Source organism: Aquarana catesbeiana, linkage group LG05, assembly GCF_042186555.1.
Source record: "Aquarana catesbeiana isolate 2022-GZ linkage group LG05, ASM4218655v1, whole genome shotgun sequence".
In the NCBI taxonomy this organism is placed as follows: Eukaryota; Metazoa; Chordata; class Amphibia; order Anura; family Ranidae; genus Aquarana; species Aquarana catesbeiana.
Genome location: NC_133328.1, coordinates 622,209,936 through 622,233,064, shown reverse-complemented (window position 1 = coordinate 622,233,064; position 23,129 = coordinate 622,209,936). Strand labels below are relative to the sequence as shown.

Here is a 23,129-nt window from a genome sequence, read left to right as displayed (position 1 = left end):
CACCCACCCTTGTAAATGAGGTCTAATATCTGAATTAAATTTTATTGCATGTATTTAAAAGGATAAGTTCACCTTTGGGAACATGTTACATGTTCCATCCATTTTTAGGGTGGAACATGTAACATGTTCCCACTGCTGCAGCCACTTCCTGACCTGCCACCTCTAGTGACAGTGAGCTGGAGATCTTCTCCCTGAACTCACTGTCACAAAAAAATGCGACTGTGCTGGGCTCTGCCCACCCCACCGCGTCCTTCATTCACAGAGTTCTGTGAATGGGAGAACTACAAGTACCTACAGCCTTTGCCGCTGTTGGCTTGTAGTTCTCAATTTACTACCAGGGCGTTGTTGAGCGCTCTGGTAGTTCATTTTTTCTTCCTGTCACTGTTTGACTGCCTGCTTTCACTGACAGTCTGCAGAAGTCCTGCATTGCACCGGTAATGTGCTGATCATGGGTGTAATTCTTTGCATTTATTCTTTTTTTTTTTTTTTTTACAAAGTTGAACTTATCCTATAAATCTGCTATAAGAAAGAGTGAAAAGCAAATAACTCCTTTCCTATCATGGATTGCTTGGATCATGATTTTCACCTCATGACTCAAGTGGTCCCATCGTCAGTTACAATACAACATCAAGACACGAGAGGGAAAAAAAGATACAAATGACAACTTAAGTATGATAACAGTGGAATTTCAGCAATGGGATATACTCAAAATGATGGCAGTTTTTCTTTAAAGAGAATACTTCAAGCCTAAATGAAGAAGAAGAAATATATAAATATACTGGGCTTCTTCTGGATTTTAGTGAAATGAAAAGCCAGAGATGACTCCTGAAACCTTGCAAGCATTATTATAGCAGTGCTAATGGAAAATGTGATAGAAATCTTGCTGGCACAATTCAAAATAATGCAGCAGCCAGACTGCCTCATGGGAAATTTCCTTGAGGTTAAGTTCTTAAAGTTCTGTGCTTTCCAGACATTTACAAAAAACATACCTTAGCTCTGCAAACAAGGAAGTTATATGCAAGTCATATATTTAATTAATTTGTTTTAATATTATTAAAAAAAAAGTCCAAACCCTGTGTAAGATCCATGATGGATGGTGTTGATGCTTATATAGGGTTTTTACGTATTACTTAATTTTAGATTGGAGCCCCTGCTTCACTTGCTGTTTGGATATTCATGTTTCTTGGAATCACACCCATGTTCTCTGTTTTCCCACGGGCCTCACCTCAGCCCCACGGCGCATACAATTATACTAGCCCATGTGCTCCAGCTTAAATACCTTCACATGCTGCCAATAAGTAAGTAATCTAGGAGATAGATATCGTCATCTCCACGTCACCGTTTCCCATTTTTGGGTTTCATATTTAGACTTTATGTGATATGCCCATGTCTTTTTGCAGATCTAATTTATCACGCATCAGTCCCTGAAGAGTGGCATTATGCCATGAAACGCGTCGGTCTTAAATAGATGCAATATGTTTTACTTTCAGGACCAAACCTTGGGTTTTATAGATTCCATCTCTTGGAAAATCACATTTTTAACAATGCCATTATAAGTCAAATATACGTTTATGGTTTGTAACATGCTTTTTACGTGTTTACTATATTTGTATGTACTCAATGCTGCATGCTACTGCTGTGTGTTTTAGACAATAAACACATCCATATTACATTGTTTCATTGCTGAGCCTCTTTAGACACACCTCATCTAAAGTCCCAACCCTCCTTTTTATGCATCAGATTCAGGGAGGGAAATGTACGGTCACATATGTCTCATTTAAAGTCCCCAAAAAAATCAAACTCTTTTGCTTATACAGGGTTAAGGACATCCTTGCTTTCCTCACTTGACAGTGTTTGGGTCTGATTACTGGCCACTCAAAACCCATTACTGTATCACGGGAGGAAAAGTGGTCAAATGCTCCCCAATATACTGCCATTCCAGGTATTTTTCAAGGTACCCAATGGAATAGTAGTGGAGCATGTATTAAAATATATCAACAGGTGGGGGGGGGGTCGTTTTTTTCAATTAATGAGCAAAGTGACAGAACCCCTAAGGTTACACTAGCAGGATAAAACAAGCCCTTGGACGTTGGAACCAACCTGTCCCATAAGAAACAGAAGTGGCTCAAATTATGGACAGATGTCTCCCCATGTAACCCTACAAAATATGCAATCACTTGTAAAAACATTAGTGATATAATTTAAAGGCTAACTGCTGTGGGAACTGATATTTCAATCTTTTGCTTGAGCTGCGGAGCTGATGCACATGCTGTAGCCATTACAAAAACGATTTTTGGTGCTATGCTCTCATGATCATCTATCCAAAGTCAGGAAGATAAAAATGAGCCACATCTTCATTTTGGCCATGTGAGAGCAGGTGGAGAAACAGCTACAATGTTGTACTTAGAGTCCTTAAGAGGGGTAAGATCCAACCAGTGTCCATCAATAAATACAATATAAAATGTGGGTAGGTTGACCCTTGAAAAGTGGTGACAACCTTTAAAGAAAAGCATCACATTTAAAAAAACAAGACCTTATTTCCAAAACACTGAAGCCCTAAATGTTATCTCCATAGGAATCTGGATATTGTGGAAGCACTTACAAAACACGGAGAAAATTAGCAAAGGAGCGAGACTAGAGTAAGACTAGGGTAAGATACTGAACTAAGGAATAGCGGTATTGAAAATAAATATTGAGGCCTCAAACTATGTTTTGCACTAGGAAAATGACCCCATGGTCATGTATCTTGATATAAAATGCTTGTTACTAAAGAGGTTGAAAAATGTAAAAGATTTTTGAAGATGGATAATTAATTTGACATATAGCTGTTAAAATGTACTTGGTCAACATTAACCAACTTTTGCACCCTCTTTCACAGGGTTTGATATTGACAATCAGACTGTAATTTCATTGTAAGCATTTCATTATGACATTTGGCCAAAAAGCTAATGGTATGTAAAATTTGACACTATTACTTACCTTATTGCAATAATGTTGTTATATAAACAAACCATCTATGGAGAATTCTACCACCTATGCAGGTCATAGGGAAAGGAGGCAGAGAAACCTCCAAAACAGTTCACCTCTGGGGAAGAAATGGTGGGGCAGTTGAGCTTACTAATACAATCAGTAGATTTAGCAGTATTCACAGATATTCAGTAGGTTTCCTTCCTAAGTACAAATGACTAATTATAAACCATGATTCAAACCTGATAATTCTACCCCATTGGTACTTATCATTTTTAAAAGTAACCTTTCGCTTATGTACAAAACTCCCAACCAGCAAGTGAATATTCTTTATTAGAGCACTAACATAGTTTAATAACAGCCCTAAAAAAATATGTTAATGAAAATGAAAATGCATCACATAAAGTGCTAAACTGTGTTGTCCCTAAGGACAAAAACCATGTGGCCACCCCATACATGAATCAAAATGCAGTCAGTCCTTGCTGAACCAGCCAAATTTCAATCCATGTTTGGCTGGCTTAAGGGGATGGTTTTCTAAAGGCAAATAGGCTGTGCACTTTGCAACCATGTGTTTTCTGTCCTAAGGGTCAAAGCAAATTTTCTATTTTTTTTTGTGTACTCCCTGATCTCGGACATGTAATTGAATGGACATGGCTACTTCTGTCCATGTCCTCCCATTCACTCACACTATAGTTTTGAACAGAAGGAATTAGGATCCAAGAGTTGGCGCAGTCAAGACCTTTATACGACCAACGACCAGGAACAGAAGGCTCCCCAAGTGCACAGAAAACAATACAAGCCACTTCTTCTAGACAATCATTTCTAAATTGTAGGAATTCAGATCTCTTTGCTTGAGTGAGACTCACTCAGTTCAGATATCCAGATGATCATGGTTGCTAAATTGTATGTTTCTTTGTACACTGGGAAAAAAAAACTTACAATTTGCCAATTTACTTTTCTTAAGTCTCCAGCCCACCCTCTAACTCAGTGCGTCCCAGAGGCAAATACAAACTTTCCTGGTCAGAAGTCAAATGAGGGGAGGGGGGTTGGTTGGTGGTTGCAGAGCATTGAATTCAGAGATTGAATAGGACACTATGAATGACTCGGGTTCAAAGGTTCCTGGGATGCTTTGGAGACTAAAGCTAGCTATACATGATTATTTTTTCTTTTTGTTCAACCAGTGGGTTGAACAAAAAAAAAAGTCAATTCTCCCATCCACATATGAGGTGTGTAGGGGAATCCTTCCTGCTGTGGTACTGTATTCTGAGAGCGAGGAGCCTTCCGCACCATCAAAATACAATGATCAGCATTGTTGCCTATACGCAGAGGCACTGATTGTTTGGGAAAAGCCCAACAGTCTGGTTGTACTGTACACAAGTGAATTGATAGATTGGATACATGGATCAAAATTCAGCCAGCCCCCGCTGAACTAGCCAAATTGAAATCCATGTCTGGCCAGCCTAAGAGGATGTTTTACTAAAGGCAAAATGACTGACTTTTCCCCAAAGTTTAGCAAATGTGGTGGCATTTCACTTTGCAAAGAATACCTAATTACATGCAAGAAAATTGTTTGAGTCAGGAGAGCTTCACCTCATTCCCTAACCTCTGGTGAAAATTCCCTTGCAAAGTAAAAAGCCTGTTTGCCTTTAGTAAATCAACCCCCAAGCAGACTACAAAAAAGTACAAAAAATTTACAAAAAAAGTATGAAGGCCCTATTTAGATGCCTGTTTGTAGATCCTTTTCATCAGGGTAATTGACACTTAACAAACAAACTTCTAAAAAGTTTAATTGGTTGTTGTCCATCCGAACTTTAAAGTCTCAAACCTCTAAAGTGCGGAATTTCCAACTCAGAAGTCCCATTAAAGTCAATGAAAATCAAAAATAGATCAACGATAAATGCAAAAAATGTGCAGAATGTCTCCTGACAGCCCTGCCTGACAAGATGATGGTGTCATAAAACAGCATGAGACACTAAGTTTAAAAATTCTACCAGGGATACTAAGATAAAAACTGAGAGTTAGTTGCACTGACAGTGAAGCTAAGGGTGTCCAGGGAAAATGCAGGAGTAACCTTTAGAACAGCCTTTGGTCTCTTTCTTCCAGAAGCTTTTCTTTTTTTAGAAATCCCCTACCCCCTCCAAAAAAAAAAAACTCTAAAATTCTGATTCAGCAACTCATATTCTCAATTTTATGTTACTCAAAATTCAGTATCAATTTGGATGACATTAAACTTAAAATGTGTCCATAAGCACATTAATGGACAGCTATTACGAAAAAAAAAAACACTTACCAAAATTTTTTAATGTTCATTGTTTCCGTCCTGTTCTTCAGCAAGTGTTTTACCTGCTTCCTGGCAAGAGAAGATATCGATTACAAAATACATTAGAACAACATAACACACCTTAATTAAATCAGTTTTAAAATAAAGACTTCTGAAACTAAAGGACAGTACAGAAATGAAAGTGTTAGCTCAAAACTTTAAATTCTGTTGATTACTAAGGTTTAGGGACAAAATGACTGTCAAATAGCTAGTTATGAAATTTTACAGATTATTTTTTTAAATAGAACACCGAGGCTTTTTAAGTGATTAATGAAAAATTAATGTTTAACATGAGAATTTAGGGGCCTTAAATTAAAAAAAATAAAATAAAAAAAAGCAAATGAAATAGAAGAAAAAAAAAAGTAACTAGTTTGAATTCCACCTGTTTATCGGTTATATATTAAAGAGAAATTAATGAATATTAAAATTTTATTTGATTTATTTACCTTTGCAAACGAAGATCGTTTTAAGGGTTACGCATCCTCTGCCACGGATGAAAGCGACCTCAATTAGTCAAGTCAGAGAGTCTTTTAAGCTTTGTGCTATTTGTTCCCATCATGGTTCGAAGTTCTCAATTAGGAACCAAAATTCTTTTAAATTCCAAAGTTGCACTAGTGAAAAAATGCTCAACAAAATCAAAACTAGTCACATTTTTTCCAGAAAACTCAGACTCTAATTTAAAACCATTTTAAATACATTATTTTTTTTTTTTCCGCATAGTTTTAATGTGGCAGTTAAGCAAATCCATACCATTTGAGTCCTTTAGACAAGCATTTAAGTCCTACCATCATATAGTCAAAGTATATTTAGTTTTTATACCAAATTTTAAGACAAACCATAGAGTGTTTGTCAACCATTTATAGGTATCAACTTTAGATTTTGTTTTCAGTTTACCGCTATTTATATGTTTGTTTGTTTTTAGGACAATTCATAAATTACTATTTCACACACACTTTTTCTTTCAAAAGTTTATTAGTATTAAGCAACAGTAAATTTTGCTCAACACTACAGTACATTTCAAGACTTATTACAAAAAGATACGACATTATTTGCAATTGTGATTTTTCGTTTGTTTTTGTCATTTATGCAGATTTACAAGAAAAAAGTAACAAACTGTTAAAATAAAGCGGCATTAATGTCTCTCAGTAAATCCTTTAAAATGAAAAAAAAATGTTACGCTTATATTAATGAATGGATTAACATGTTTAGTCAATCTAACTGGTTTAACACTAGTTAATAGTTAATTCATCCTTTTGACCACCTATTTTCAAATACAGACTAGATAACAAGGTTGGTTTACAATGTTTTTGTTCATTTTTTTTTTTTTTTCAATGATAAAAAGAAAAAAATTGGTTTAGTTTCAGTCCATCCATTCAGGTTTAGAACGGTTTTAATAAAAAGGGAATGAGCTTTCGTAGAAAAAATTACTTTGAACAGTAAACAGGGCTGGAGAAGGTTTAATTCACGTCAGACTGTACAATCAGTATCTTGCATATGGTTGATCTCTGAAGGCTCCTTTTGTAGCTCTTGAAGAAACGACTTTATGTCTGTTGTTTGACCAATCTTCTTGCCCTGGTGAACACAATTAATTGTTTTACCAATTTCTAGTTGGAGTTAAACAACTTCACGTTAAAACTATTTGTTTTTAATATAAAAAGAAACCAAAACACCTAAATGGGAAAATAAAAGTCTCTTTGGGCCTCTCAGACTTTTGGTGGCAGCGGAGGGAAGCTAGGCATGATGAGCACAGTAGATAGACTAAAGTAGGTACTGTATATAAAGCCCTTAAAGCGGAACTTTACTCTCTCAATCAGCATTAACTAATTTTTTTTCTTTATGCTGACAGCCTTAAGCTGGATACACACCATACAATTTTCTGTAGATTTTTTCCTTCAGATTTACAAAAACCATAGAATATGAGGTCAAATGCCGCATACACACAATTGGAATTTTCGTTGGAAAAACCTTGGATGGTTTTTCTGACGGAATTCCGCTCAAGCTTGGCTTGCATACACAAGGTCACACAAAAGTCCTCTGAACTTTCAAACATCAAGAAAACTACGACGGCACTAGAAAAGGGAAGTTCCATACGAAGCACGCCACCCTTTGGGCTCCTTCTGATAATCCAGACCAAGCACTTCCGTCTCGTACTTGATTCTGAGCATGCGTGTTTTTTTGCACGGCAGAATTGCATACAGACGAACAGAATTTCCGATAGGAACTTTTTCCGATGGAAAAATAGAGAATCTGCCCTCAATCTTTTGCTGGCGGAATTTCCGCCAGCAAAAGTCTGATGGGGCATACACACGGTCGGAATTTCCGACCAAAAGCTCACATCGGACTTTTGCTGGCGGAATTTCCGATCGTGTGTACGCAGCGTAAGAGTTTCAATTTGTATGCAATCAGGCACTGCACTACATGGTTTTGGTAAATCTAAAGGAAATCAGACAACAAAAGTTGTATAGTGTGTATGGGAGCCTTAGTAAATAGAAAGGAAGGTATATTATATTTACTTGTTTTAATCTTTTAGTTGCTTCCTGGTTTCTGCCCTAGGCCAAAATGATGTCATACATCCCAGAAGTCTTCATGGGAATTTTTTTGTTCTTTTATCTGGGTGAGAGGAGGAGGGGCTTTCTCAGGTAAGCATGCCCTCCTGCCTGCAAGCCTGCGCTAAGGGCAGATGGATTCCAGGAAATAAATGTTACAGGAGTCATCTGTCCTTACTTAGGATGGCCATGGCTAGAAATGTTAGGGGGGGGACTTTTTTAAAAGTGATTGTTGAACAAAATAAAGCACGGAGACATGGAAGGAAGGCTGCGTTTTCTTTGAATGTTAAAAGTTAATAAATAGAAGGTTCTGTTTGTGATGCTCAGATACAGTTAAGTTCCGCTTTAAGATAGGGGCTAAATTCTTCTAATAAGGGACTCAACAGAAAAAAATGCTACAGTACCTTAATATCAAATGAATATAGTTTACATTTTTTTAATATTTAGTAACAGATTTAATGTATTATGGAATTGGCACTTTAACCAAAATCTTTCATACAACAAAACACTTTCTGAGGTTTTCTTTATTAAAAGAAAAAAAAAATAACAACACCGACTTTAAATACACCTTATTTAATATGAAACCTGTAAGCTGCATAAGGCTGAAACCTTAAAAATCTATTTCCAACGCACCACCAACTCTTAAAACCTAGGGAGCTCTCATATTATCTCAAATTATGGCATTTCCCGGTACTGAGAATTGGCCCTGCCCCTCCTTCTTCCTCTGCATTCCTACTGGCTTATACAGCTGCCCATCATATTGATGGGTCAATATGAAGGGGGAGGGCAGATAGGGCACTATGACTATTAGTAAGATGTTGACATTTGCATAAGTGTGCCACAGGCTTTGATGGTTTTGAGGTTCTTGAAATGGTCTTCAAAAGCAAAAGCAAACACGACCTGTGCCTGTATTTGATTGCTGCGTATTTTACATGTTTTCAGATGTGGCAGGTTTACTTAATGCAGCATACAACAGTTGGAGGCCAAATTTAATAGAAGGGATAAATAGGATGTAAGCAGGCCAAAGACACCAGTTTGAATTAGAGGAGATGAATACAGGCACAAAATAGGTCCTCCGGCCCAAACTATTAGTAAAAACAGAAAACTGGATATGCTCAGCTCACATATTTGTGCATATATAGAAAAGTAAGCTTGTTAGTTTTGGATGTTCATCAGATTCATCCTCATGTTCTCTCGCATTGATGGTTTTCACCAGAACAAAAGGTGACAGGAATTTTTCCATACCCGGTGACACCTTTTCTGGTGACATTTGTCAAAGTTTGTATCTTTGCTTAATTTTGAGAAATGACCAGGCAGGAAAGTGAAGGGAATTCACTGCACGGTGAATGAATTTCAGCTAAAAAAAGTGTAGGGCAGTAGCCAGTAATGTGGTCATTTCATGCTACTGAGCACAAATAATTTAAGGCTGGCTAAACCCAGGCCATGCAAGCAGTTTTCTCATAGATACTGACAAAAGATGGTTTGAACTAGATGGACTTGTGTATTTTTTCAACCTGACTAACTATGTAACTATGTAAGATCAGATATCTGCACGTTGTCACAAAGATTGTTTACCAGCTACACACTTTAGAGTTTTTTAACCAGATTCCAGTGACGTTACACTCCTTTTATGGAGATATTAATAATACCCTCAATAATTGTAGATTTTCCAAGTCATTTGGACTGGTGCTCTTCTAGGACATTGAGTGTGTGGCCTTTTTGCTATGTTGATTAGAGTCAATTTATCACAAATCAGGATTATGAAGAAGAGGTTCAACATAAGTGCCTCCGCTTCAAGGGGTGGTATGCACTAACTGAAATGTACTAATTGGAATTAGCCAGGCATGGAAGATATTCATCTACATAGATGTGATTTGATTAGGCACAAAAAAGGCAAGCTGGGTGGATGACAATAACTTTGGCTCATCCAAGCTACAATGAGAACCATCAAACGGGAGCTTTATACATATACCAAAAGTGCAAATGCAGTGCTTTAAGTGCAAATGCAGCCAAACTTTCTTTTTAGATTTTGATGGAGTGGAGAGGGATTAGAACACATGTCAAGTTTTACTGCTATCCGTGCCCCCATTAGGGATATTCTCTATTTGCCTTGGTGACCATTATCACTGACAGTGAGAGTAAAGAAAATTCTAAATTTTAAGTTGCCACCAGAACAGTAACAGAGGGGAAAGCTCTCAAATGTTTCAATGGGCACACTAGTTGTGGTGACAACTGTCTAAGAGGGGATTACCCTCACTTTGGAGACTTGTTACTGTTGTGACTATGGGACAGGAAGTGAAGGGAAACCTCCCCGTAAGGAGCTTTAAGGAGACAAAGTCTGGGGGAATCCATAAACTTGCTTAATCTCCGCAGGTCCTGTTTAAACACTTCAGCACCTGTGTATTGTCATATGACATCCACAGGTGGGATCTCCCACCCTGGGCGGGCGTCATATGATGTCCTCGGCTTCCCGGTGGTATAGGAGGTGCGCTGCGTCACTCGGGAGCCGATGCACGTGCCCGGTGGCCGCGATGTCCGCCGGGAACCCACGATTGCTGGTGACAGAGCAGGAACATGGATCTGTGTGCGTAAACACACAGATCCATGTCCTGTCAGGGGAGAGGAGACCGATCGTGTGTTCCTAGTATATAGGAACACCGATCAGTCTCCTCCCCTTGTCAGTCCCCTCCCCCCCACAGTTAGAATCACTCCCTAGGTAACACATTTAACCCCTTGATCAGCCCCTAATGTTAACTCCTTCCCTGCCGGTGACATTTACACAGTAATCAGTGCATATTTATAGCACGGATCGCTGTATAAATGTCAATGGTCCCAAAATAGTGTCAAAAGTGGTCTGCCGCAATGTCACAGTCATGATAAAAATTGCAGATCACCACCATAATAATAAAAATGCCATAAATCTATCACCTATTTTGTAGACGATATAACTTTTGCGCAAACCAATCAATATACGCTTATTTTGATTTTTTTTTACCAAAAATATGTATAAGAATACATATCGGCCTAAACTGAAGACAATTTTTTTTTTTTTTAACTGGGATATTTATTATAGCATTATTTTAATTGTCGCTCTTTTTTTGTTTATAGCGAAAAAAATAAAAAACTCAGAGGTGATCAAATACCACCAAAAGAAAGCTCTATTTGTGGGAAAAATAATTATAAACATTTCATTTGGGTACAGTGTTGCAACTGTCATTCAAAATGTTACAGCGCTGAAAGCTGAAAATTGGCCTGGGCAGGAAGTGGGTGAAAATGCCTGGTATTGATGTGGTTACATGAAAAAATGTATTTAGAAGAAAAAATGTCCAAATGTCTTTAATACCTAGCTGTGTTGAAAACACTCTTATGAAGAAACTGCCTTAACCACTTGATAGATAAAATATAATTACAAGCCTGTTCACAGCTTACAGTCATGTCAAATTGCACAAAAGTCATGCAAAATACGAAACGGCTAGAAATAAAAAAAATACATTATAGCTGGTATATGCTTTAATAAAATATAGATAATGGTCTGTAGACCTAAGCTACTGCCGTCTATCTAATATAACATATCGGGTAAAATCATTACCTGACAGCTTTTTAAATGATACACTGAATAATAAAAGACTCACCATATGAGTTATATGATTCCTCACCAACTCCATGTCTATATTCATAATAATCTCCAGTGCTGCAAGAAAGGAAAAATGGCATTCAGACAAGGTCCTAGCAGCAGTCATGTTTTAGAGGTTCGGTCATGTTAAAAAGATGACATATTTTTAATGCATGTACAGTTTATTTTTCGAGCCAGAGGGACAATATAGTCCAAATTCTTACATCCATCTGGCATGTACACTATATGGACAAAGCTTGTGGACAACTGACTACCAAACCTACTAAACAGCCAAGAGTATTTGGACTCCCTCCAAATGAGTTCAGGTGTCTTCATTTAGGAGTATTCTTGATGCTACAGCATACAACAATATTTTAGACAATTGTGCACTTCCAAACTTGTAGTAACATTTTTTTGGAAGGCCCTTTTTATGTTTCAACATGACTGTCTCCTGTGTACAAAGCCATCTCAATAAAGCCATGGTTTAATCAGATTGGTGCAAAGGGACTTAAAGAGCTTGCATGGACCCCTACTTTAACCCTACTAAATATCTTTGGGATATAGTTATAGTACTTGATCTTACAAATGTTTTTTCACCTGAATGGACATAAATCACCACAGTCATACTCTAAAAACTTGTAGATTGCCTTCCCAGAAAAGTGGGGGTCATTACAGATGCAAGAAGGGGGGGGGTTAACTCAGTATTAATGTCTATTGTTTTGGAATGGTGTGATGGTCAGGTGTCTACAAGCTTTTGCCCAGATATTGTATCACATTAATTTTTCTGCCCCCAGCCACATGATCCAGCCTCGGGTGTTAATTTTTCCTTATCAACTTTTTCCATTCTTACAATTTCTGTATGTTTCAAGGCCTCAGAGTCTAAAGTCTAGTTTAAATCAGCTAGATGCATTTCAGTAACAAAGGTGGTTAAAAATCTTACATTTTCTTTTCTTTAGAAAGAAGTCACTCTTTCGAAGTAGAAAAATCTGTCCCCTGCCAACATGCTGCAATGAAGGACCTTGCTCTCTGTGAAGAAGCAGTGGTCCCTCTACAGAGGTCCAATACACCCCCTGCTAAGTCAGAGCTAGAGCTCTCCAGTGAGCAGGGACCATTAGATTGACTAATTGTAGTGCAATAGCTCTGACTCAGCAAGGGATTGTTGGATTTCTGCAGAGAAACCACTGCTTTCACCCCGGGAGCAAAGGTTCTTTTCTGTGATATGAAAAAAAAAATTGACAGCTTTTGTTTTGATGCATCAGTAATGTATTTAGCCAATTCAAATTGACAGTTGTATTGGGAATTAAAAGTAACTGCAAAAAATGTAATTAAAGTTTAACTCGGTGAAACTTGAAAATTCCTACTTGTAGTCTGGCTGCGCTTACACTGCAAGAGTTAACTGCTTGTTTAATTCTAGGGGCATGGAAAAGAAAAATTACTTATCTGATCCTTCACTCCTTTGTGCTGCTAAACCGGTCCCTGCAGAGTTCCCCACCCCATAGTCCAGCTGTCAAAGATCTTGATGTCGTCAAGGCTCATGCATAGCCCAATGCCATGTGATGATGCTGAGGGACATTCCACCACCGCAAAGGAGCAGAGGATCAGGTAAATAAGATGCTTTTACTCTCACCTGCACCTAAAGGAGCGGTTAACCCTTGTAATGTGTGTACAGCCCCACTGCAAGGAGGAGTTTTCTGATATCCTGTAGTTGGGCTTTAATAAATCAACAGAATCTGAAAAATAGTTTTCATGAATTTTAGGATAAGTAGTTTGCCATTGCCAACAGTTGTATTACAAGCCATGACAATACCGACGCTTCATTACAAAAGAGAAAGAACCTGGCATCATGACATTCTACACTCTTTAGAAATACCAAAACACAATTGACATTATCACAGAGATGATCAGAGTAACTGCTGGCCCATTTTGTTGTGTACAACCTCGTAGTGTATAACCTACATCTGCTTACAGGACTTCAGCCCTGACAGGTTAACATGGCAGCATCTGTCAAGTCTTAGAATTGCCCATTATAAGTGTCTCTGTAGCCATTTCACTACCATTAAGCAGATGGCAATGCTAAATCCAAATGATGTACTGCAGCTCTCCGATGGGCCTCACATTTTTATAGTCATTTTTCAAGCCATTGGGCATAAATCTTTCAGAGAACATAAACCGATTAATAGACAAACATTTCTGTTGTGTTACATTGGTCCATACGCTCTTCACAAATTGGATGTGTATCAGAAGATGGCCGTATGCTGAACTTTGTGGGTAATGTCTAGAATAGAGTGATTTACAGCATCCTAAAAGCTGCCTAATGTGTAACACTGAATTGTTTACCGAAATTCAAAATTCTACAGGCCTCTAAAGATTCTATGCCAACAACAAAGCCAGCTCAATATGCTCAATGTAGGTACTGTATTGATTTGAAGACTATGAAAGCTACCAGAATTACCTGTATTAGTCTCCATTCATTTGTCTCTGGGGCCCTCAATGGATCCAATGCACAAGCTGCACATGGGGACTTGGCTTCTTTCAAAGATAAAGCTTAGCTCCAGGAAAGCAGCTAAATATATAGTAGATGTATTACATATATAAGGATTTTTTAGTTAACAAAATTTGGGGGCTGAACCAAAAGTAATGCAAAAGTGGGCATAACTTTTTTTATGAGCATACATTGGTACTCAAATTTCACATGTTGGAAGAGTAATGCCCTGTACACACGGTCGGATTTTCCGATGGAAAATGTGTGATAGGACCTTGTTGTCGGAAATTCCGACTGTGTGTGGGCTCCATCACACATTTTCTATGGGAATTTCCAACACACAAAGTTTAAGAGCTTGCTATAAAATTTCCGACAACAAAATCCGTTGTCGGAAATTCCGATCGTGTGTACACAAATCCGACGCACAAAGTGCCACGCATGCTCAGAATAAATTAAGAGACGAAAGCTATTGGCTACTGCCCCGTTTATAGTCCCGACGTATGTGTTTTACGTCACCGCGTTCAGAACTATCGGATTTTCCAACAACTTTGTGTGACCGTGTGTATGCAAGACAAGTTTGAACCAACATCCGTCTGAAAAAATCCATGGATTTTGTTGTCGGAATGTCCGATCAATGTCCGACCGTGTGTACAGGGCATAACTCTTCCATAGTAACTCTTCTACTTCTACTTTTTTATGGCAAGTAAATAATGGATTCCAAGCAGAAGCAACATGCCATCATTAAGTTCTTGGCAACGGAGGGGTGCAGGCTGTCCAACATCCACAGAAGGCTACTGAATGTTTATGGAAAGGACACCATAGACAAGAGCAACACCTTGTCAATGGTATCTCTTGCCGAAGGTGTCATCTCTGTAAGCATTCTGTAGCCTTCTGTGGATGTCGGACAGCCTGCACCACTTCTTCATCAAGAACTCAATGATAGCCCAATGCTTCTGCTTGGAATCCATTATTTACCTGCAATTATAAAAAAGAAGAATAAAAAGAGGTCCTATAGTGGAAGAATTACTCTACCAAAATGTGAAATTCTAATGACCTATGTAAGCTAATAAAAAAAGCTATGCCCACCTTTACATTACCTTTGGTACATCTCTTGTATTTTTATTTCTGTCCATCCAGTCCATTTATACAGCTCTGGCATACAGCACAGTCTTGTCTAGCAGATTGGAGAGCCTGATCCTTTTCTCCTGTGGTTTCAGATTTACTTACAGGTCCCCTCCCACTCCCACCCTATGACTGGACAATGAAAGTAGAAAAACAACACTGATGGGTCCATCTATCTGTCACTCTGCTCTAGCCACTCCTATCAGCATGCTCCTTGCAGAGAGGCAATTTGAACTACTAATTCTACTGCCTGCTCTTTGAGTTCTGCTGTCCAGGAGCTGCAAGAATTTGATATCAAGTACAACTGAATTTAAAAATTGCATTTAAAAAAGTATTAATGATTAGATAGCTACATTGATTTGTGTCTTTCTAATCTGCCGTTCAGCTTTAAAGTGTATGTATTGCCATTTTTTTAACATCTAGTTTTGGATAGAAAATAGAAGGACAAAAACCTTCACCACATTGTTTTATGCTGTCTGTATATTGTTGGGGAGATTTCCCCCACTTCATATGCCACAGACGCTAGAGGAAGTTAGAAGAGGTCTCTCAAAATGAGGGAAATTCTTCTCATAGACAGTCATCACCAGAAAAGATGTGTCCACTGGAAGATCTCCCCTCTGTTCCTGTTCTGGTGACAAAAAAGGGAAGTTTTAGGGATTCACTTTCAGGCAAAGCTTTTCAATCCATCAAGCAATATCCTCTGTATTGGGGAAAGCCATGTGACCAATGACTCAAAACAGCTCCAAAGTATTATAATAATAAAAAAAGCATTAGGCCTATTCACGAATAAATTAAGAGACGAAAGCTATTGGCCAGATACCACAGCATTCCTTCAGAGGTCTAGTGGAGTCCATGCATCTATGGGTTATGAAGGGTGGTCATAATGTTAGTGGAGCCCATAAACCTGAACCAGTGTATACTCTGCTCCGCGGGCATCTCCTTCCCCTGCTTGGGGGCTTCCATCTCCTCTCTCCTCCTCGACAGCCAATCAGAGTGCTTCTCCTTTCAGCCAATCTGGAAAAACGCGTCTCACACCTGCACTTCCTGATTGGCAGAGAAGCGATTCAGTGTTAAAATAGCGAATATTCATTCGCTATTCTAACACACCTGGGTGGGCTCTGAGCGCAGTGCTCTGGGTCCGGAGCCCACCCTTTTTTGAAACCTATTAGAAACCTATTAGAGCCAGAGGCTCTAATAGAGACTATTAGAGCCTCTGGCTCTGCCTCTGGCTCTAATCATGTACTTAAAAAAAAAAAAAACCCTGCCGCTGTAATTCATGTGCCCGGTGTTCAGAAAGGGACCGGACGCATGTATAGGGGATGGCGACGGCGATGAAAAGGGGAGGCGGCGTCCGTGCACCCTTAATGGACGTCCCGCCCCTGATATTAAAATGAAATTTTAGCATCTGTAAATTGTGACTAATACATTCTGTAAAATATGAGTCCAAAGTCTAAGCAGTAATATACATAGCCCTTCATATGTTTTTAATAAATGGCATAAATCTTCCTGTGCTTTAACCAGTTGCCGACCACCGCATGCCGATGTATGTCGGCACAATGGCACAGGCAGGCATAAGGGCTTACCTGTACGTCCCTGCCTGCCTGCGAGCGGGGGGTCCGATCGGACCACCCCCAGTGCCTGCGGTGGTCAGATTCTCTTCAGGGGCGATCCAAGGTGAGGAGGAGGCCACTGATTCATGGCCACCCCCTCACGATCGCTCCTGGCGAATGACAGGCTTCCTCTGCTGCTGTAATGTAAACAGCGTCAGAGGAAGTGATGTCATCTCTCCTCGGGAAGCCTTTTAGTTTCGGCTCCCGAGGAGAAAAGACATCCAAGTAAGTTTGCACCAACACTACACTTCCAGTAGAACACGCAGGCACACTTTTCACCCCCCATCACCCCCCAGTCACTCCCCGATCACCCCCCTGTACCCCCTGTCACAGTGACACCAATAGCAGTTTTTTTTTTCTCTGATTATTGCATTGGTGTCAGTTTGTGAGAGTTATAAGGTGTAGGGCAGTTAGTGGTAGGCCCCTTTAGGTCTAGGGTACCCACCTACCCCCCCTAATAAAGTTTTAACCCTGTGATCACCCCCCGTCGCCAGTGTCACTAACTAAGCGATCGTTTTTCTGATCGCTGTATTAGTGTCACAGGTGACTCTAGTTAGGGAGGTAAGTATTTAGGTTCGCCATCAGCTTTTTATAGCGTCAGGGACCCCTATATACTACCTAATAAAGGTTTTAACCCCCTGATTGCCCCCTAGTTAACCCTTTCACCAGTGATCACCGTATAACTGTTATGGGTGACGCTGGTTAGTTAGTTTGTTTATTATAGTTTCAGGGCACCCGCCATTTATTACCTAATAAAGGTTTGACCCACTAATTGCCCGGCTAAGTTTTAGGGTCAGATAGGGTCTGCGTCACCCCAGGCAGCATCAGGTTAGCGCCAGTACCGCTAACACCCATGCAGGCAGCATACACCTCCCTTAGTGGTATAGTATCTGAATGGATCAATATCTGATCCGATCAGATCTATACTAGCGTCCCCAGCAGTTTAGGGTTCCCATAAACACAGTGTTAGTGGGATCAGCCCAGATACCTGCTAGCACTTGCGTTTTGCCCCTCCGCCCAGCCCACCCAAGTGCAGTATTGATCGATCACTGTCACTTACAAAACACTATACACATAACTGCAGCGTTCGCAGAGTCAGGCCTGATCCCTGCGATCGCTAACAGTTTTTTGGTAGCGTTTTGATACAGTCGCTAACAGTCAGGAGCTTTTTTGCCTGTGAGTCTCACTAGTGTACCACTACATTTAGAGCCCAAAATTGCAAATCAAATGTACACTAGTGAAGAGGCCTACATGTTTCTGAGCATGACAGATAATGAAGAGGAATTCACTCATCTGTCAGATTCAGGCTCAGAATCCGAACCTGTAGACAGCAGCGGCTCCATGACAGATAGCTCTGACGAAGGAGTTGTGGTCCCTGCCAAGGTCAGGCGTACCAGACCCAAAACTTCTTCTTCTGCTGTTGAGGTGCAGGAACCGCAGGGCTCTCGTATGGAGCAGAGCAGTACTAGCGCCACAATTCCTTCTGGTGAACTGGCAAGCACCAGCGGCCTAGTACACCCTGGTCGTACATCCAGCACTGCAGTAACACTTGGTGATGTGGCGAGTCCCATAAGTTCAGTTCAAGCTGGTGAGGTAGCAAGCACAAGTAGTGTCCCGCTGCCACCAAGAAGACGAACACAGGCCCATCGTGCCCATAGTGCCCTTCCTGCTGCATTCGCCAATCCAAATTGGGAACCCACCACTTCTGCAGCACCCGTACTTCCCCCATTCACTGGCCAACCCGGCATTCAGGTGGAAACAGTTTATTTTACGCCACTTGATTTTTATTCACTGTTTTTCACCGAAGATCTCTATAGATCTATTGTGGACCAAAGCAATTTGTACGCTGGTCAACAAATCGCCACTATTCCCCAGTCCTCCCTTGCCAGAGATTGGAGACCAATTACGGACTCCGAATTTAAGCTCTTTCTGGGCCTTTTCCTCAACATGGGCATAACTAAAAAGAGTTGCGGTCATATTGGTCCACTGACCCAATTCTCCATATGCCCTCTGCCTCCATGACCAGGGCACGATACGAGCAGTTCATGCACTTCAACAACAATGAACTCTGTCGTCCTCGTGGAGACCCTGGATACAATCGGCTCTACAAAATTTGGCCCCTCATAAACCACTTCAACCAACGTTTTGCAGACTTGTTTACTCCCCATCAAGTTGCCTGCGTTGATGAGTCCCTGATTATGTTTTCTGGCCGCTTTCAAACAGTACCTTCCCAGCAAGCGTGCCAGATACAGGGTCAAGATGTATAAGCTCTGTGACAGGGCCACAAGCTATACATGTAGTTTTATGGTTTACGAGGGAAAAGATAGCCACGTAGAGCCGTCAAACTGCCCTAATTACATAGGAAGCGCTGGCAAGATTGTGTGGGACTTGGTGTCACCCTTATTCGGAAAGGGGTACCACTTATATGTAGACAATTATTACACGAGCATGGCACTTTTTAGTCACCTTTTTGATCATCAGATTGGAGCATGTGGCACCGTGCGACCTAATCGCAGGGGCTTTCACCAGCAGCTTGTAGATTCCCATCTTAGGCTGGGGGAGAGAGCCTACTTGCAGTGTAATTATTTGCTCGCTATGAAGTGGAGGGATAATAAGAATGTTTTCGTTCTTACCTTCCTTCATGCAGACACGACGGTCCAAATTACTACGTTGACTGGTGTTGTGGAGAAACCCCTCTGTGTCCACGAATATATCCAAAATATGGGAGAGGTGGACCTCTTCGACCAGTTGTTGGTGCCGTACCTAGTTGCCCATAAGGCCAGACGCTGGTATAAAAAAGTGTCTGTATACTTATTTCAATTGGCTTTGCTGAATGCTCAGGTGCTATACAGACTGGATCCTTCCTTAAATTCCAGGAAGAGATCATCAGAGCCCTTCTGTTTCCAGATGGTGCTCCACCTCACCTTCCCAATCCAAATGCAGTAAGCCGGCTGCATGAGAGGCATTTTCCTTATGTCCTCCCGCATACCCCTACCCAATGAGCCCCCCAAAGAAAATGTTGTGTCTGCAGAAAGCGCAGATATAGGCGTGATACGTGCTATTATTGTCCCTCCTGTCCTGACTAGTTGTGTTTTAGCGTAGGGTACAGCATTGCACAGACTAGGCACACTTTCACAGGATCTCCCAAGATGCCATCGCATTTTGAGAGACCCAAACCTGGAACCGGTTACACTTACAAAAGTTACAGTTATAAAAAAAATGTAAAAAAAAAAAAAAAAAGTGAAAAAAAAAAATACACAAAAAAAAAAAATAAAAAAAAACAAAAATAGTTGTTGTTTTATTGTTCTCTCTCTATATATTCTCTCTCTATTGTTCTGCTCTTTTTTACTGTATTCTATTCTGCAATGATTTATTGTTGTTATGTTTTATCATGTTTGCTTTTCAGGTATGTAATTTTTTTATACTTTACTGTTTACTGTGTTTTATTGTTAACCATTTTTTTGTTTTCAGGTACGCCATTCAGCTGCAGTGCAGATTTATTTATCTTGACAGCAACAGCATTTGCTCCCATGATACATAAAGCCGTGACTCCAGCGCTGTCGGAGGTGATTTCACCACCACAGTTACGTACTTCAGCATATATCCTGAAGCATGGGGGCAGCAGGGGCGGAGGAGCAATTTGCTCCTACCTTTTGCGGGAGGATGCCCCCATGCTTCGGCATATATATTTTAGGCACAGGTTGCGTTAAAAATTGTTTTATTTTTTACTATGTTTTTTTGTATTTGCTTTGCAGGTATGGTAAGTCTTACTGTTATAACTAATGTTATTTTGTTTTATTGTTAACCATCATTTGCTTAGCAGTTACACCATTCAGTTTCAGCGTGGATTTATTTATCTTGACAGCAACAGTGTTTGCTCCCACGATACATAAAGCCATGACTCCAGCGCTGTAGGAGGTGATTTCACCACCACAGTTAAAAAAAAGAGCATATATGCCGAAGCATGGGGGCAGCAGGGGTGGAGGAGCAATTTGCTCCTACCTTTTGGGGCCCATGCTTCGGCATATATAAACGGTGCATGTATGCCCATCATTAGAAGTGGGTGGATGAAGGGAAGCATTCTAATGGTGGGCATACCCACCGATCAATCTCTTTTTTTCCTTTAGCCCACAGGCTGCATGAAAAAAAAGTTTACAATATATGCCCAACAAGGACCAGCAACGTACTGGTTTGTTGCTGGACTTTGAGTGGTTATACCAGAATTATGCCTGCAGGTTTAGGTATCATCTTGGTATCATTCTTTTCAGCCAGCGTTCGGCTTTCATGTAAAAGCAATACTAGCAGCTAATTAGCCTCTAGACTGCTTTTACAAGCAGTGGGAGGGAATGCCCCCCTCCCACCGTCCATGTTTTTCTCTGGCTCTCCTATCCCAACAGGGAACCTGAGAATGCAGCCGTTGATTTGGCCAGCTTACCATAGAGCTGATCAGAGACCAGAATGGCTCCAATCATCTCTATGGCCTAAGAAACCTGAAGCTATGAGTATTTTATGACTTAGATTTCGCCATTGGGAAATTGGGAAAGCATTTTATCACACCGATCTTGGTGTGGTCAGATGCTTTGAGGGCAGAGGAGAGATCTAGGATCTAAAAGACCCCAATTTTTTTCAAAAAAGAGTACCTGTCACTACCTATTGCTACCATAGGGGATATTTACATTCCCTGAGATAATAAAAATGCTAAAAAAAAAATGAAAGGAAGAGTTTAAAAATAACATAAAAAAGCAAAAAAAAAAAAAAAAAAGCACCCCTGTCCCCCCCGCTCTCACGCAAAGGTGAACGCAAGCGTCAGTCTGGCGTCAAATGTAAACAGCAATTGCACCATGCGTGTGAGGTATCACCGCGAAGGTCAGATCGAGAGCAGTAATTTTAGCAGTAGACCTCCTCTGTAAATTTAAAGTGGTAACCTGTAAAGGCTTTTAAAGGCTTTTAAAATGTATTCAGTTTGTCCCCACTGCACGTTTGTGCGCAATTTTAAAGCATGTCGTGTTTGGCATCCATGTACTTGACCTAAGATCATCTTTTTTATCTCATCAAACATTTGGTAAATATAATTAAAATTTAAAAAGTGTGTTATTTCCCAAAAAAATGTGTTTGAAAAATCGCTGCGAAAATATTGTGTAAAAAAAAAAAAAATGAAACACCCACCATTTTAATCTGTAGGGCCTTTGCTTTAAAAAAATATATATAATGTTTGGGGGTTCAACGTAGTTTTCTTGCAAAAAAAATAATTTTTTCATGTAAACAAAAAGTGTCAGAAAGGGCTTTGTCTTCAAGTGGTTAGAAGAGTGGATGATGTGTGACATAAGCTTCTAAATGTTGTGCATAAAATGCCAGGACAGTTAAACCCCCCCCCCCCAAATGACCCCATTTTGGAAAGTAGACACCCCAAGCTATTTGCTGAGAGGCATGTCAAGTCCATGGAATATTTATATTGTGACACAAGTTGCGGGAAAAAGACACATTTTTTTTTTTTTTTTGTACAAAGTTGTCACTAAATGATATATTGCTTAAACATGCCATGGGAATATGTGAAATTACACCCCAAAATACATTCTGTTGCTTCTCCTGAGTTCGGGGATACCACATGTGTGAGACTTTTTGGGAGCCTAGCCGCGTACGGGACCCCAAAAACCAAGCACCGCCTTCAGGCTTTCTAAGGGTGTAAATTTTTTATTTCACTCTTCACTGCCTATCACAGTTTCTGAGGCCATGGAATGCCCAGATGGCACAACCCCCCCCCCCATTTTGGAAAATAGACACCTCAAGATATTTGCTGAGATGTATGGTGAGTATTTTGCAGACCTCACTTTTTGTCACAAAGTTTTGAAAATTGAAAAAAGAAAAAAAAATACATTTTTCTTGTCTTTCTTCATTTTCAAAAACAAATGAGAGCTGCAAAATACTCACCATGCCTCTCAACAAATAACTTGGGGTGTCTACTTTCCAAAATGGGATCATTTGGGGGGGGGGGGGGTTGTGCTATCTTGGCATTTTATGGCCTATGAAACTGTGATAGGTAGTGAGGAGTGAAATCAAAAATTTACGGCCTTAGAAATCCTGAAGGCAGTGATTGGTTTTTGGGGCCCTGTATGCAGCTAGGCTCCCAAAAAGTCCCACACATGTGGTATCCCCGTACTCAGGAGAAGCAGCAGAATGTATTTTGGGGTGTAAGTCCACATATGCCCATGGCATGTTTTAGCAATATATCATTTAGTGACAACTTTGTGCAAAAAAAAAAAGTTTGTCATTTTCCCGCAAATCTTTTCAAAATATAAAATATTCCATGGACTCAACATGCCTCTCAGCAAATAGCTTGGGGTATCTACTTTCCAAAATGGGGTCATTTGGGGGGGGTTGTGCCATCTTGGCATTTTATGGGCTTCAAAACTGTGATAGGTAGTGAGGAGTGAAATCAAAAATTTACGCCCTTAGAAATCCTGAAGGCGGT

The 23,129-nt window shown here is 40.0% G+C and overlaps 1 protein-coding gene across 7 annotated transcripts in view; it reads right to left on the bottom strand.

Moving 5' to 3' along the window:
• Positions 1-23,129, bottom strand: part of KHDRBS3 (KH RNA binding domain containing, signal transduction associated 3) — a 210,197-nt gene that overhangs the window by 41,725 nt on the left and 145,343 nt on the right. For 2 of the 7 annotated variants that reach the window (XM_073632281.1, XM_073632288.1), the window contains 3 exons: positions 11,466-11,524; positions 5,734-6,859; positions 5,258-5,317 (listed from right to left, as the gene is read on the bottom strand). In XM_073632281.1, coding sequence (XP_073488382.1) covers positions 6,768-6,859; positions 11,466-11,524 — 151 coding nt within the window. In that variant the 3' untranslated portion in view covers positions 5,258-5,317; positions 5,734-6,767. Of the gene's footprint in view, positions 1-2,979; positions 3,086-5,257; positions 5,318-5,733; positions 6,860-11,465; positions 11,525-23,129 lie in introns of all 7 variants that reach the window. The other 5 variants (XM_073632282.1, XM_073632284.1, XM_073632283.1 and 2 more) reach the window with 5 other exon arrangements.